This window comes from Carlito syrichta, unplaced genomic scaffold, assembly GCF_000164805.1.
Source record: "Carlito syrichta isolate Samal-C Ts95f unplaced genomic scaffold, Tarsius_syrichta-2.0.1 Scaffold305631, whole genome shotgun sequence".
In the NCBI taxonomy this organism is placed as follows: Eukaryota; Metazoa; Chordata; class Mammalia; order Primates; family Tarsiidae; genus Carlito; species Carlito syrichta.
The window spans coordinates 193,787-211,029 of NW_007249727.1; the positions used below are offsets into that span (position 1 = coordinate 193,787).

Here is a 17,243-nt window from a genome sequence, read left to right on the forward strand (position 1 = left end):
CGTGACCCCAAGCTTGGGGACCCAGACAAGCAGAGAGAAAGGGATCTACAAAAGAGAATCTGCCTCCACCTTTCTCCAGGCAGAGATTTCCATTGCCCTGCCCACCTATCAACAAACTCCACCTTGGTTCCTAAGGTAACGTTGCTAAACAGGAGACAAAGCCCCACCCCTAAGATGAATCAGATAAAAGCAACTCCCAGGCAGCCAAACCCAAGCTGTGAGTAAGCCTAGCTGCCTGCAACAGAAAAACAAAGGGGAGAGGCCGGAGATCAGAGCTGAAGTGATTTTAGTCTGATCTCTTATTGTGACTTATGATTTTATCATTTTGACTGTTTATTTTGATCACGTTCGTTGTTTGCCTTCTGACTTACACTGCTTCATGTTTATATTGGTCTGTCTCTGTGTAGCTATCAGTATTCTTTAGAGAATCTTTCTTACGCGTCTTCTTCCACTTCTCTCTGGCCTTGTGTCTCTTTCTCACCTGATAGTTGGTATGTATGTCTGTTTTCCTTCTGGCTCTTCTCTCTCTCTAACTTCCTCCTGACTCCCCCTTTCTCCATTATTTTCCTCTTTTATACCCCCATTTTAATCTAGGAACCAAGACTACATACTGCTGAACGGACAGATTGTAAGGCAGAGGGAAATAGGTTCCAATGTGCTCATATACCTGTTTGTGGATGCTAGAATCAGCATATACACTCTGAACCACAGCTTCCCTCTCAATTAAACCTCAAAACTGCAAAAAGAACAGATTGCAGCCTACACTCCAACCTCAAAAGTGAAAAAAGCCAGAAGACCCTCATAAGGAAGAACAGGATATAGCAGAAGAGAAATAAAAGCAACCCCACCTTCCCTCAAAAACAGAATTAAAGAAGAGGAAGGAAAGGGGGAGAGAGAGAAAAATCAACACAAAGAAAAACCAAAAGAAGAGTATGGGTCTCTCCCAGACCCCTGGGAGGGCAGACACTGAGAAAACTGACTTTGGAATGCAAACAATGAAGAGCCCCCAGAATGAAGGGTCTCAAACTACAAACGTTGATATCAAGACAATAATGGAGAGATTAAAAAGAATTGAGGAGAGACAAGAAGAAACTAGGAAGGAGCTGATATCTGAGATAACAGTAATAAAGAATACTGTGAATGAAGTAAATAACAAACTGATAAGCATGGAAAGCAGAATTACCCAAGCAGAAGAAAGAATCTCAGAGCTTGAGGACCAAAATATAGAACTAACCCAAACTCTTAAAAACACAGAAAACAAGCTCAGAAAGACAGAACAAAACCTTCAAGAGATGAGCGATTACTTCAAGAGACCAAAGCTAAGAGTAATTGGCATACCTGAGGAGGAAAGAGAGACAGAGACCACAGTAGAACAAACTTTCCATGAGATCATTCAAGAAAACTTCCCTTATCTAATCAGTGATGCAAAAATTCAAACACAAGAGATTCAGAGAACCCCTGCAAGACAACAAATGAGAAGACCAACTCCTAGACACATAATAATTTGCCTAAACAAAGTAGGCATAAAAGAAAAAATTCTAAAGGCAGAAAGAGAAAAAGGCCAGATCACCTACCATGGAAGACCAATCAGAATAGCAGCAGATTTATCTACAGAAATCCTGCAGGCTAGGAGAGCTTGGAGCCCTATCTTCAAAATCCTAAAAGATAAACAATTTCAACCAAGAATAACTTACCTGACCAAGCTAAGCTTCATCAGCGAGGGAGAATTAAAATCCCAGATATCCAATCCCTATGCTGCCACCAAACCACCTCTACATGAAACACTTAAGAAAGTACTAAACACAGAAGAAAAGGAAAAAAGAACAACGTTCTTCAAAAGATTACAGGGAAAAGAATAAAATATACATGAACCAACCACAAAACCAAAAGAAAGACAAAAAAGAACCAAGTGGAAGAACAACAACTCTATAAGAACTCTATGATAGGGATGAACTCTCACATTTCAATAATTAGTCTGAATGTGAATGGACTAAATGCACCACTGAAAAGACATAGAATGGCAAAATGAATAAAATATCACTAGGCAACAATATACTGCCTTCAAGAGACCCATCTCACTAGAAAGGACATACACAGACTCAAAGTAAGAGAATGGGAAACAAATTTTCAGGCGAATGGAACACAAACGAAAGGAGGAGTTGCAATCCTAATTTCAGACAAAATACCATTCAAGCTATCAAAAATTAAAAAAGATACAGAGGGCCACTACATAATGATAAAATGTTCACTCCATCAACAGGAAATATCTATCATAAACATATGTGCACCCAACATAGGTACGCCAACTTTCACAAAGCAACTTCTAAGAAAACTAAAGAAAGATATTGACTCTAACACCATCATAACTGAGGACTTTAATACCCCACTCACAACCCTAGACAGATCATCAGGACAAAAAATCAGCAAGGAACCTCAAGGTGACTCTGGACCAAATGGACTTAATTGATACCTACAGAACACTCCATCCAGAGACCACAGACTACACATTCTACTCATCACCATATGGAACGTATTCTAAGATTGACCACATAATTGGCCATAAATCAAGCATAAGCAAGTTTAAAAGGACTGAAATTCTACCATGCACCTTCTTGGACCACAGTAGAATAAAAATAAACATTGACACCAACAAAGTCCCCCCAAAACCCACAAAGACATGGACACTAAACAACATGATGCTAAGCAACTCCTGGGTCAATGATGAAATCAAAACAGAGATCAAAAGATACCTGGAAACAAATGAAAATGAAGAAACATCTTACCAAAATCTCTGGGATGCCTTAAAACCTGTAGTAAGAGGGGAATTTATATCCCTACAAATACACATGAAGAAAATGGAAGGAACACAAATTAACAGCCTAACAAGCCAACTAAGGAAGCTGGAAAAGCAAGACCACAAAAACCCTAATTTCAGCAAAAGAATCCAGATCACCAAAATAAAAGACCAAATCTAGGACATAGAAGACAAAAAGATAATACAAAAAATCAGTGAAACTAAAAGTTGGTTCTTCGAAAGGATAAACAAGATCAATGGTCCCCTAGCTAGACTGACCAAGAAAAAATGAGAAAAAAACCAAATAAGCACAATCAGAAACACAAAAGATGAAGTCACATCTGACCCTGAAGAAATAGAAAAGATCATTAGAGATTACTATGTACACTTGTATGGAAACAAACTTGAAAACCTCAGGGAAATGGAGGACTTTCTGACATCACACAACCTACCTAGGTTGGAACAAGAAGAAATTGAGACCCTAAATAGACCAATAACAATTAAGGAAATCGACTACGTAATAAGAAAACTACTTACAAAAAAAAAACTCTGGTCCAGCTGGCTTTCCAGCAGAATTCTACAAGACATTTAAGGAGGAACTGATACCAATCCTTCTGAAGGTATTCCAGGCAATTGAAAAAGATAGAACTCTCCCGAAATCATTTTATGAAGCCAACATCACATTGATACCCAAGCCAGGGAAAGATCCAACAAAGAAAGAGAATTACAGGCCAATATCTTCGATGAACATAGATGCTAAAATTCTCAACAAGATCCTTGTGAACCGGATTCAACAACACATCTCAAAAATCATCCATCATGACCAAGTAGGCTTCATTCCTGGGATGTAAGGCAGTTTCAACATCCGTAAAACCATAAATGTAATTAAATACATCAACAGATGTCAAAACAAAAAACCACATGATTATATCATTAGATGCAGAAAAAGCTTTTGATAAAATCCAGCACCCCTTCTTGATAAAAACCCTTGAACATCTAGGCATATGGGGAACATACCTCAAAATAGTAAAAGCTATCTATGAGAAACCCACAGCCAGCATACTCCTAAACAGACAAAAATTGGAACCATTTCCCCTGAAAACTGGAACAAGACAAGGATGCCCATTCTCACCCCTCCTGTTCAACATAATATTGGAAGTCCTGGCTCGAGCAATCAGAGAAGAGAAGGCAATCAGGAGTATCCAAATAGGAAAAGAGGAAGTCAAATTATCTCTCTTTGCAGGTGATATGATTGTGTACCTTGAAAACCCAAGAGAATCTGTCAAAAACCTCCTTATATTGATAAAGGCCTTTGGCAACATCTCAGGATACAAAACAAATGTGCAAAAGACAATTGCATTTCTTTACACCAATAATAAATAAACAGAAAACCAAATAAGAAACACAATTCCATTCACAATAGCCACAAAAGAAATGAAATACCTTGGTATCTTCCTAACCAGATATGTGAAAGACCTTTACAATGAAAACTACAAAGCACTGCTCAAAGAAATCAAAGATGACACAAACAAGTGGAAAAATATCCCATGCTCATGAATTGGAAGAGTCAACATTGTGAAGGTGTCCATCTTACCTAAGGAAATCTACAAATTCAGTGCAATACCCATCAAATTACCAGCAACATTTTTCTCAGACCTAGAAAAAACAACAAAGGAATTCATATGGAAACACAAACGTCCGAGAATAGCCAGAACAATTCTCAGCAAAAAAAAACAATGCAGGTGGTATCACATTACCAGACTTCAAACTTTACTATAAAGCTACAATCATCAGAACAGCTTTGTATTGGTATAGGAATAGGCATATAGATCAATGGAATAGAATTGAGATTCCAGAAGCAAAACCTCAATTTTTCAACCAACTCATCTTCAACAAAGCCTCCACCACCTACCACTGGGGAGAGGAGAACCTATTCAGTAAATGGTGCTGGGAAAACTAACTGACCACATGCAGAAGATTGAAACAGGACCCCTATCTATCCCCATGCACAAAGGTTAACTCCAAATGGATCAGAGACCTAAATGTAAAACCCCAAACCATAAGAACCTTAGAAAATGAAGGACATACCCTCATGGAAATCAGAACTGGCCTCCAATTCCTGAACAAGACCCAAAACCCACAGGTCATAAGAGAGAGGATAGACAAGTGGAACCTTATTAAACTGACAAGCTTCTGCAAAGCCAAAGAAACCATCAAGAGAGCAGGGAGATAGCCTACAGACTGAGAAAAATATTTGCCAACACCAGGTCAGACAAAGGCTTAACATCTTTGATCTACAAGGAACTCAAATGTGCTGAAGAGAAAAACAAACAACCCCATTATAAAATGGACAAACGATATGAACAGACACTTCACAAAGGAAGACATCCGAGCAGCCAACAGACATGAAGAAATGTTCAACCTCACTAATCATCAGGGAGATGCAAATCAAAACCACACTGAGATACCATCTAACTCCAGCCAGAATGGCAATTATCAACAACTCAAAAAATAACAGCTGCTGGAGAGGGTGTGGCGAAAAGGGAATACTTCTACACTGTTGGTGGGAGTGTAAACTAGTGCAACCTCTGTGGAAAGCAGTGTGGCGATTCCTAAAAGCTTTAAATATCAACCTCCCATATGACCCCACAATCCCCCTATTGGGAATATATCCAGAAGAACTCAAATCACTGTATAAAAAAGATACCTGCACACGTATTTTCTTTGCAGCACTGTTCACAATAGCAAGAACCTGGAAGCAACCATGCTGCCCATCAAAAGAGGACTGGATTAAAAAAATGTGGTACATATACATGATGGAATACTACGCAGCCATAAAAAAGAACAAAATCATGAATTTCGCAGCAACCTGGATGGAACTAGAGTCTATAATACTGAGTGACCTCTCACAAAAACAAAGGTCCGAGTATCACATGTTCTCACTCATATAATGAACCTTGAACATCCAACCTAATACTATAAGAAAATGACTGACAGTAGTGGGAAACTATGGGGTGGGGGAGTTGGGATTAACGGTAGCAAATATCTGTCTTGGGATGGGGAAACACCTCTTATCAATAGGGTGCCTGAATGAAACGTATTTGTATACCTAACCCTTAACTGTACCCCACAACATCATAATAAAAAATATTGATTATAAAAAAAAGCCTCAGAGTCTAAGCATTTATGGCAGTCTATTGTCTTCTAAACACGAATTATGGTATTAGTCTTTAGATTTAAATACTATGACCCATTCTTTGCTTATAAAAGGGTATGAACTATGGTTCGTCTTTTTATACCTTATCTAATTTAACCTTCCCATTGTACTGGCAAACAGACTAAAAGACTGAATCTTAAAAAGGTGATCAGTTACCCAAAGCCAGCAGCTGAAATTTAATTGTGTTAGACTCCAAAATTTTCTACACTGCTTTCTGATTTTTATTGTCTTTGGAATGTCTAGGGACACATCAAACTAACAGACCTTTTTTCAAAGATGAACTGATAGTGTGATAATTCTGTGACAGGTGAATAATGGTTTCCAAAGAAATCCACATCCTAATCCCTGGAGCCTGTAAATGTTACCTCTGTGGGACTTGTGGCAGGAAGATAATCCCAGATTATCTGGGTGACCTTGATGCCAATAAAAGGGCCCGAATAAAAAGGTTAGACAGGAAGAAGGTGATGTCATCACAAGGTCACTCTTGATTGATAAGTTTTGAAAATGGGAATGGGTCTGTCAGTCAAACAATACAGGCAGCTACTAAAAGCTGAAAAAGTCCAGGGAGTGTATTTTCCTTTGATTGTAGTTTAATAAGGCCCATTTTAGGCTTCTGACTTCTGGAATTGTAAGAGAATAAATGTGTTTTCTTAAGCCACCACATTTGAGGTAGTTTGTTATAGCAGCAATAGGAAACTCAAACAAGTACCTGTAAAATAATAAATCCTAGCTGCATGTAACCATGGAGCGTGTCAGAGGTCAGCCTTGCCCAAAACCTTGTCTGGAGAACAATTGCCAGTGCCTCTCACGCTCCTTCTCATCTAAGCTCTCCATGTGGTTTTGTCTTCTGCTTATAGAGAAAGGAATTGCTTTGGGGAAACTGAAAGAATACATCTTATATTACATTTTGGTCAAAGTTTGGAAATTCTTTATCTGTGCATGTCATCACTCGGCGGGGCTCTATTGTCCTTGTCTTACAGAAATTTGGTCAGCTTCATAAATTTCTCTAGCATCTAAGCCAAAAGGCACCTCACGCTGACCATCTCCAGGACACAGTCCATCAAACTGACACTTTCCGTGTGGATCACAACAGGGCTCTCATGCTATTTGACAATGTCCTTTCAAACAGAGAACACGAAAGGAGGGCCAGAGCATTCCAGTCTGAGGGATTGATAGCACAATCAGTGTTGGGATGACACCAGGCCATCGTAAATGCTTAGACCCTGCAGCTCTTTTAAAATTGAGAAGGCATAAGTCTCCAAAGGAAGAATCGCCAAATGTTTGAATTTACCATTTCTTGAAAAGAGAGAGTAGGAATGCCATAGTGCTGTAGGCATTGCTTTTAAAACCTTATTGTTGTTAAATTATAAATTATTGTCATGCTACTTAGCATTCTTGAGTTTTAATTTCGTCATTTTAATTTCATCATTTTTCATCATTACTCATTTTGTATGATAAATTTAAATTTTAGCCAAGTACATATGTTGCTTTAAAGTTTTTCTGGAAAATATGAATCATATAATAATGAATATAGTAAGCCTTCACAGCATCATCAATAAGTTCATGGAAACTGTGACTTTAAGCAAAAAATCATACAGTGGGTTCTCAAATAATATCTTGTTCAAGGTCATTTTATTATAACATCGATGAGAAAAAATGGTTTTGTGATTTGTCATTTTGCTAAAAGTCATAGTTTGTTGAACTTATTAATGGTGTTATGTGAGGACTTGCTGTGTATTTAAACTATAATTTGGAATTTCTATTTCTCAAACTCAGTGGAATATTAGAAATATTCTTAAAAATTTTCTTTCACAAAAACCCAGGGTAATCTTCTGTCCTAGGTGTTAGCAAGGACTTGCTAAGGGGAGTTTTACGATTTATTTTTCCATCTAGCATGATGATTAAAACTCAAAATAACAAGGGTAAAGTCTGCCATAAGAGCCCAAACCTTTGACTGCAGTGATCAATATCACATCGCTTTGTAAAATGTAGCCTTTATTGGCTCTTTCTGTTAATTGGACAACTGACATTTTCTCATATTCACAGAGCCTCCTGGACTGTGTACCCCCAATTAGGGTGAGCAGCCACTAGATGATGCTCATAACATTCTTATTGTCTTACCTTTCACCTGTCACATGCAAGTTTCCAGAATTCTCAAACACGTCCTTGATACTCGGTACTGTATTATAATGGATCATATTCCTCACTGATCTGGAAGATTACTGAGGTCTAAAGCTCTGCTCTTATTCTGCTTCCTCCTCCAACACACACATGCACACACATTTGTGCCTATGTGTGTTGGCACACTCATGTCCCCTCACACACGTGCACAGCCTTTTATGAGAGAAGGAAGGGAAGGAAAATTTTAAAAGGATGGATGAAGATCATTATCAAGAATGTCTTTGTCATCAAATTCCATTTAGAATAAGATTCACAAGAAAATCTCTCAATGAACAATTCTTGAATTGAGCTATTTTTACTGTTTCTGATTTCATTCCCTCTAAGCGCGCTAGCTCTCATCTTAAGCAGGGGTAGCAATATGTATCTTATTGAATTGATTTGAGAATCACACGATGAAACACCATGCACACCCCACCACACTTACTTCTCCTGCTCTGGCTACTCTTAGGGCCAGCCATTGCCAGCTTGCTACCTGCCAGACCATCGCTTTATATATAACTGCTTTTACTACCTGCAACAATCCTATACTATGAGGGAGGACACCCAAAAATGGAATTTATTTATTAAAGATTGCATATTTATTCTTACATGTTTAAACTTCAGTTACCTTCAAAGTACTCTCTGATGCAATACACTGATTGAGATGCTTTTTCCATTGCTCAAAACAGTTTTTGAGCTAGTCAATTTTGATGCCATTGCATATTTCGACTGCTTTTTGTTTCATCTCCTCCATTTCAGAAAATCTTTCTCTTTGAGGACTTTTTTTCATCTAGAGAAAAAAAAACAAAACAAAAAAGTTGCTTGGGATGAGAGCAAGTGAGTAAAGAGGGTGAGACATGGGGGTCCTGCTGTTTTTAATCAAAAACTGTTAACCCAAACTTTACCTATACAATGACCACTAATCCTGAATTGTATCCCATATCTTTAAAATAAAAAAAGTTTTAAAAAACCCCCCAAAACTGTTGAACAGTCAGTGCAGTGAGGGCAGGTGCACTTGTAAATCACCCATCACGCAATGGCCAAATCCGTTGAAAGAATCTCCAAAAAAAGTTCATGGAAGCCAAATAACAACACTAGTTGGTACACTGATGCCGATGGATTCCTAGAACATTTCCCTAGTGGGGAAAGCCTCTGCCACAAAGGGCCTGCTCTCCAAAAGACTATTCTGGGTTGTTTTTTTTTTTAATACCCCTCATCTGTGTTTTATTTACTACCATTTATCATACAAAGAAACTAAGTGACAGGATTGTTAAATATTTTGTCTAAGATCACATGGCTGGCACACACTCACATGTTGTAATATTAATAACCATTTTTATGGTTATTATTTGTAGTAGTGGTGAAGTTTGCAGCTATTCCTTGGAGTCTTAACTGGGAATCAGCAAAGAGTTATCTTTCAGATGGAGGTAACTACATACTTCTGATCTAGTAAAATGTCCTGACCCTTCACCAGCACTAAGCACACAGATTTAGCTCAGTAGGATTCCATGCAAACTAATTAACCACATGCAGTGAGATTACACGCCTCTCTTGCAGCGTTGCTTGCTCATTGATTCCTCTCTGGTGCCCTTCCCCTGTGGGTTGGAGGCGCCTAAGGAACACCTGGAGACAGACAATACCTTTTTGCTTATTTAAGGGAACCACCATGGTGATGCTGTGTACAGAAATCAGAAGTCAGAGAGGATGCTTGGTGCAGACACGTTGAGTGCGAGGCACCAGCTGGATGGGCGATGAGACTGGTCCAGCCAGAGTTGCTTGGGGCCAGGCCAGGGACCTGGATCTCAGTGGATGTGTGCAGTGGAGGGAGTGATGGAGCCACATTCATGGATGATGCCAAAGGAGAGCAGAGCAATGCACAGTGCCTGACTTGGCACGTGGCCCATAGTGGACATTCTGTGAATCTTGGCTAGCTGCATGAATAACAGAAGACTCCCTGTGTGCTTCCAGAGCCTGTGCCTGGCACTTCATCTACTGAAATTTCGTTACTATTGTCATCATCACTGTTTTATGGACCAGGCTGCCAAAACTCTGGGAGGTGAAGTCCTGTACCTGCTTTCACCACTGTGCTGCTGCAGGTCTTAGTCTCTGTCCTGTATGCTGCTGTGGTTCGCCCAATGGTTATGTTCAGTGTTCTCTCTCTAATGCTCCATAAATGCACACCAGCTCTCTAGGTGTAGCTCGAGGGCCTCGATGTCCCCAATCCACCCCATCTTTTTTTGTCTCAGATAACACTCTCCCTCCTTCACCTTATTTTTGCTAATGTAGTCCGTCATTGGATTTGAGTAAATTGAGGTTGGACTTCTGCTTCCAAGTTGCTTAAATTAGCTGCCTGAATGACAAGGTGCATCATAGCCCATGGAAAGCGTACGTTCAATGGGGACTTTAAAATATGAGATCCCATCTACCCTAAGTAAACTGTGAGCGTCATAAGTTTATTGCCTGATTCACCTTTGAATTCCAAAGATGCTGTTATAGTGAATCACACACTCGAGTTGAATCAGATGCACTGTTACTGCCTGTCTCCTACTGCCTGTGGATTTGACCAGCTTCAGCCACCATGACTAGGGATTCACAGTTAAGCTTCACTCATCTTTGGATTCTAGGGTAGCATATCGACCAGCTTGCTGAGAACTAGGCAACCTTAGAGTTATGCCAAGTCAACGAAATATATGGGGTGTGTTTGGGGTGTGTTGTCATGACCTGATCAGATAATTGAGACAAAAGAAAAGAAATGCTGTGTGGAAAGAGACATAAAATAACACGCAGCTCTTTTTCATTCTTAAAAAGGTGTTTTTGATGCTTTTGCAAGATTCCAACCTGAAATCGCACATTGCTCCAGGAACCAAGTCAGAGCCACAGAACCATAGGCCTGCAGGACGTCCTCCCGGCTACCGTAAGTACAGGCGACTTCCTGCATTTTCCCTGAGGAACAGTGCCACTGTCTCTCTTCAGTGTCCCTTGTTTTTAAAAGCTGAGTAGCAAGCTACTGAAGCCAGAAATGAGGTGTGAGTGGATAGTGAGGGGGCGTAAGTAAATACAGGTCAGAGGCAGAAAGTTTCAAGTTTTATCCTGGTTTGAAAGGACCAACTGAGTATTTATGAGACATATTGACTTTTCTTTAGAACTTGACTTAGTATGTAAAACATTTCTTAGTACATACAATTAGAAGAATGAAAAAACATTCCTCTTGTTTTGCTTTCATCACCAGCCAATCCGGCCTACATTCACAGCGTGTTTATTACATGCAGGCACTCTGCTGGGAGTGGGCTGATGTGGCTTAAGAAACCGCCAGATGTGGGCCTTGCCGTCACAGAACCTCTGTCCACTGGGGCCAAAATCACGGTCCTGGCCCTTGTATGCCAACCTCCTTTGCTTCGGCAATAACATGTGGACAGAATCCAGACTTAGTTTCTAGGTGTGGGACGGCAGCTCAGATTTAATCCAGTTCCTAGCATATTTATTAGCAACAACTCACCAAGGAACTCTGAGCCGGGCTCTAGGGATATGGAGAGTAATCCATCCAGAACCTACCTTCAGAGACTGAGTCCACTAGGGACACAGACCAGGAATAAATAACTAGAATTAAACATGTGATAATGCTTACACTAAATGTCTGTCAGACTGCAACCTCGCCAGCACTAAGGAGTGCTACAGTTACCCTACGTCCTCTCTAGCACTTGGTATTATCAGAGTCCAAAAATATGTATTTTATCATTAAGATTGGTGTGTAGTGGTTTCTTATTGTGGTTTTAATTTGCGTTTCCCTCATGATTATGCTAAGCATATCTTCTTTCTCTTTTTCACAGTTTTATTAAGATGTAATTCATATACACCACACAATTCACTCAATCAATGTGTGCCATTCAATGACTTTTAGTGCATTCAGAGTTGTACATCATCATAACAATCAGTCTTAGACTATTCATTATTCTGAAAAGAAACTCCATGTCACTCAGCCATCACGCCTCGATATGCCCCTCCTTCCAGCTTTGGGTAACCTCTACTGTACTTCCTATTTGTATAGATTAGCCTAATGTAGACATTTTCTATAAATGGAATCATAATCTGGGTGGTCCTTTGTGATTAGCTCTTTCATTCTGCACAATGTTCTCAAGGCTCATCTGTATTAGAGCATGTGTCAGTACTTCATTTCTTTTGATTTCCAAATAATACTCCGTTGTGTGAATATACCACATTTTGTTGGGGCATTCATCAGTTGATGGCATTTGGGTTGTTTTCAGTTTTTGCTATTGCAAGCAGATTGTTATGAGCGTTTTTTGTGGGTATGTATTTTCTCTTATGTATATACCTAGGAGTGAAATTGCTGGCCCTATGTTTAACCATCTGAGTAACTGTCACAAAGTATCTAAAGTGACTACACCTTACATGCTCATCAGCTGTAGATGAGGGTTCGAATTTCTCTGCATTCTCCCAACACTTGTTATTATCTATGATTTTGATTACAGACAACTTGGTGGATATGAAGTGCCTTCTCATGGTAGTTTTGTTTGCATTTCACTGATGGCTAACGACGTTGAACATCTTTTCATGGACTTAATGGCCACTTGTATATCTTTTTTAGAGAAATGAATATTCAGATCTTTCATTATAAAAATTGGAAATGTTTTATTTCTGGAGCTGTAAGAAATTTCTAGTTACGGAACTATGAGAGTTAAGTATAATATTAACTGAGAGTTTTTATAAACTCTCTTTATTAAGCTAAGGAAGTTCCTGCCTATTCCTAGTTTAGGAGTGTTTTTATCACGAAAGGTGGTTGGATTTTGCCAAATGCTTTCTCTGCATCTATTGAGATCATGTCATCTGCAGAAATAATTTTATTTTCTCCTTTCCAATTTGGAAGACTTATTTCTTTTTGTTGCCTAATTCTTTGGCTAGGGCTTCCAGTACTATCTTGAATAGAAGGTGAAAATGGGATTCTTTGTCTTGTTTCTGATCTTAGAGGAAACATTTTTATTTTTTCACTATTGAGTACAATGTTGCATGTGCTTTTCATAAGTACATTTTACTATGTCAAAGTAATTTCTTTTTATTCCTAGTTTTTTGTGTATATTTTGAGTTGGAGTTTCACTCTTGTTACCCAGGCTGGAGTGCAGTGGCATGCTCATAGCCGCTGCAGCCTCCACCTGCTGGGCTTAGGTGATCTTTCTGCCTCAGCCTTCCAAGTAGCTGCCCGGCTAGTTGTGTGTATGTGTGTGTGTGTGTGTGTGTGTGTGTATGAATTACTGTAGAAATGAGGTTTCACCAAGTTGCCCAGGTAGGTCTTGAACCCCTGGGCTCAGGCAATCCTCTCACCCTGGTCTCCCAAAGTGCTAAGATTACAGGCTGAGCCACTGCGCCCAGCCTATTTCTAGTTTTGTTTTTTTTTTTATAAGTGTTTTTATCATAAGAAGATGCTGAATTTTCTGCATCAATTGAGATGACTATAAGGTTATTTCTCTTTCAACCTCAATATGGGATGTTACTTTTTTTTTGCATGTTGTACCATTTTTACATTCCAGGGATAAATCATTTGTCATGGTATATAAAATATAATAATAAAAATATATAATAATTTTAATACACTATTGAATTTGGTATGCCAGTATCTTGTTTATCTTGTTTATAGTTGTTATATCTTCTTGATGAATTGATTTCTTTATATAAAATGGACAAACAAATGTCCTTCTCATAACTGCTTTCTACTTAAAATTTATTTTGTCTGATATTTGTATAGCAGCCCTGCTCTCTTTTGGTTACTATTTGAATGAAATATTTTTTTTCCTGTCCTTTTACTTTTAAATTATGTGTATCCATAGACCTAAAATATGTCTCTTGTAGAGATCATTGAATTATGGTTTTTTTTCCATCAATGTTGCCAATCTATGTCTTTTGTTTGGAGAGTTTGATCCATTTATATTTAACATCATTCCTGATGGAGTAGCACTTATTTTATCATTTTGTTACTTGTTTCTCATGTCTTACAGATTTTTAATCCTTTTTTCCTCTAATACTGAAATTTTTGGAATTACATATTTGGATTCTCTTTTTACTTCATTCTATGTGTATTCTGTAGATATTTTATTTGTGCTTAGCAAAGGTTTACATATAATATCATAAAGTTCTGATTATCTTAAATTAATACTACTGTAACCTCAATCACATATAAAAACCTTAGATTTTTTTACGGCTCTGCCTCATCCACTTTATGAATGTCACAAATTGTGTAATCATTGGCACATGTTTAAAGTCATTCTTACGCATTTGACTTTTAAATTCTGTAGAAAATAAAAGTAGAGTACAAAGCAAAACTATAATAATACCTATTTTTATTCGTCCATGCACTTGCCTTTATCAGATAACTTTTTGTTTTCATATGTTTTTGAATTATTGTCTGGCATTCTTGTATTTCAACTTAAAAGATTCCCTTTAGCATTTCTTATAGGGTAGGTCTATGTGTAATGTACTTCCTGAAGTGTTACTTATCTGGAAATGTCTGATTTCTCCTTTGTTTTTGTTTTTTTTTTTTTTGAGTTGGAGTCTCACTCTGTCAGCCAGACTGGAGTGCAGTGGCTGCTCCCGGACACCACAGCCTCGACCTGCTGGGCTCTGGCAATCCCTCCGCCTCAGCCTTCCAAGTAGCTGGAACTACAGGCGCGCACTACCACACCTGGCTAATTTTTTGATTTATTGTAGAGATGAAGTCTTGCCAAGTTGCCCAGGCGGGTCTCAAGCCCGTGGGTTTGGGCAATCCTCTCATCTTAGCCTCCCAAGGCGCAGGATTACAGGCTGAGCCACTGAGCCCGGCTTTCCTTTGTTTTTTTTAAGGACGTTTATGCTGTATATAAAATATCAGTTTACAGGTTTTTTTTTTTCTATGATCACTTTAGAAGAGACACTACTGTCTTCTGGTGTGCAAGCCTTCTCCTGAGAGATATACTGATAGTTGTATTGGGATCCCTTGTACATTGTGAGTCTCTTTTTTCTTGATACTTTCAAGATTGTCTTTTTTTCTTTGGCTTTCAGTACTTAGTTTATAACTATGTCTTGGTGTAGGTCTCCAGGTTTCTCTTACTTGGAGTTACCGAGCTTTTTTATTTGTATATCCATGAGTGTCCTCAAGTTTGAAAAATTTTCTGCCCCTTTACTGCTCTCTTTTCCATTTGGAAATTTCATAATGCATATATTGATCCACTTGATATTTTCCCCTAAGTTCCTTGGGCTCTATTCATTTTACTATGTCGTTTTTTTGTTTTTTTTTTTACTTTATGCTACAGGCCCCAATAATTTCACGATTTGCTGATTCTTTCTTCTGTGTAATCAAGTCTATCTTTGAATTATTCTAATAAAGTTTTCTATTCAGTTGTATTTTTCGATATTCCAGAATTTGTTTGGTTCTTTTGTTGTTGTTGCTGTTACAGTTATGATTTTCATTTATTTGTTAATAATCTCATTTGTTTTATATATTGTTTCCCTCATTTCTTTTAGTTCTTTATTCATGCCTTCCTTAGCTTTTTGAAATAATTTAAAATGATATAAAAATTTTTAACTTGTGTATTTTAAGAGAATCTGGACATTATTTTGCTTCTTTGAACAGGTCAGGTTTTCCTTTTTTAAAAAATGATTATTTGTTGAAAAATGGGCATTTGATAAAACAGCCACTTCTTCCCATCTTTGCACACTGGTGTGGAAGACCTTTGCTAGTTAGTGATTCTCTGAATCCTGAGATGAGACGGGGATAAAGGCTTTGGGTCTTCAAAGTTCCTTTCTGGGCATGTGTCCTGTATGGGCCTCTGAAAATGTGTGCATTTTTTTCTTCTAATTTTCCTTGGCTACTATTTTTTCAGAAAAGTATTTTGATTTTGAATACTTATAAAATATGTATTACTTTACTATATGTTGAATGCAGAAGTTTTCTTTTTCTAATATACACATAATTGCAAATTTTTCTAAGAGCAAGTTAATCCACATTGTCTATTATAAACTTTAAAATAATTAAAGTGACAACTGATCAAGGTAAAGAAGAGTACTTCTTGACTACCAAAAAAAGAGATAATTTTATTATATGCTTCCATTTTCAAAGAATCTTGTGATTTTGTCAAATAGATCTGGCCACCTTGAAATGTCTTGGCTTCTCAGAAAGTCTCGCCCCAGGTCCATCCCAGGACCTTAGATGTTCTGTTGTATTCACTTACAATCTCCTGGGGCTCCGGCGATCCTTCTGCCTTAGCCTTCCAAGTAGCTGGAACTACAGGTACGCACTACCATGCCCGGCTAGTTTTTTATTTATTGTAGAGATGGGTTCTTGCCAAGTTGCCCAGGTGGGTTCGAACCCACGGGTTCAGGCAATCCACTCACCTCAGCCTCCCAAAGGCGCGGGATTACAGGCTGAACCACCGAGCCCGGTTTGAAAACAATTTCTACTCTTCTCTTTCTGCCCCAAAGGAGGGGTCTAGGAATTAGGTCACTTCCTTATGGCCCAAACAATGTGGGAAAGAGTTGGGGCAAGGTCAAATAAAAACGTGGAATTTCCTACCATTTTGGGTGTGTGTATGTGTGTGTGTGTGTGTGTGTGTGTGTGTGTATGTGTGCACATGTATGCATGTGCTGGCTGGGTGTTTGATTGGTTACTGTAGATTTTTGGTTAATTTCCAGAGTTTCTATAAAATTGTTATAATCTGTCTTTAGTTTATTTGATGTCTCCATGGGATAATGGGGGCCTGGAGTTCTTAATTCACTGTCTTGCTGAAATCATTCTTGTGGTGTCTCACTCTGTTGGCTGGAGTGCAGGGGCACACTCACAGCTATTGCAGTCTTGACCTGCTGGGCTCAGGTGATTCTTCCACCTCAGGCTTCCAAGAAGCTGGAACTACAGATTTACGCCACCACACCCAGCTAATTTTTTGTTTTCTTGAAGAGACAAGGTCTCACTAAGTTGCCCCGGCTGGTCTCGAGTCCCTGGGCTAAGGCAAGTCTCTTGCCTCTACCTCCCAAAGTGCTGGGATTACAGGCATGAGCCACCACATCCAGCATTCTTAATACTTTTAAAGGGCC

General features: G+C 38.7%; 1 protein-coding gene across 1 annotated transcript in view; it reads left to right on the plus strand.

Annotated features, from left to right (window-relative positions):
• LOC103264212 (ATP-binding cassette sub-family A member 13-like) overlaps positions 1 to 17,243 on the plus strand; it is a 254,311-nt gene that overhangs the window by 36,148 nt on the left and 200,920 nt on the right. Inside the window, exon 8 of the mRNA XM_021714356.1 lies at positions 10,980 to 11,089. Coding sequence (XP_021570031.1) covers positions 10,980 to 11,089 — 110 coding nt within the window. The remainder of the gene's footprint in view (positions 1 to 10,979; positions 11,090 to 17,243) is intronic.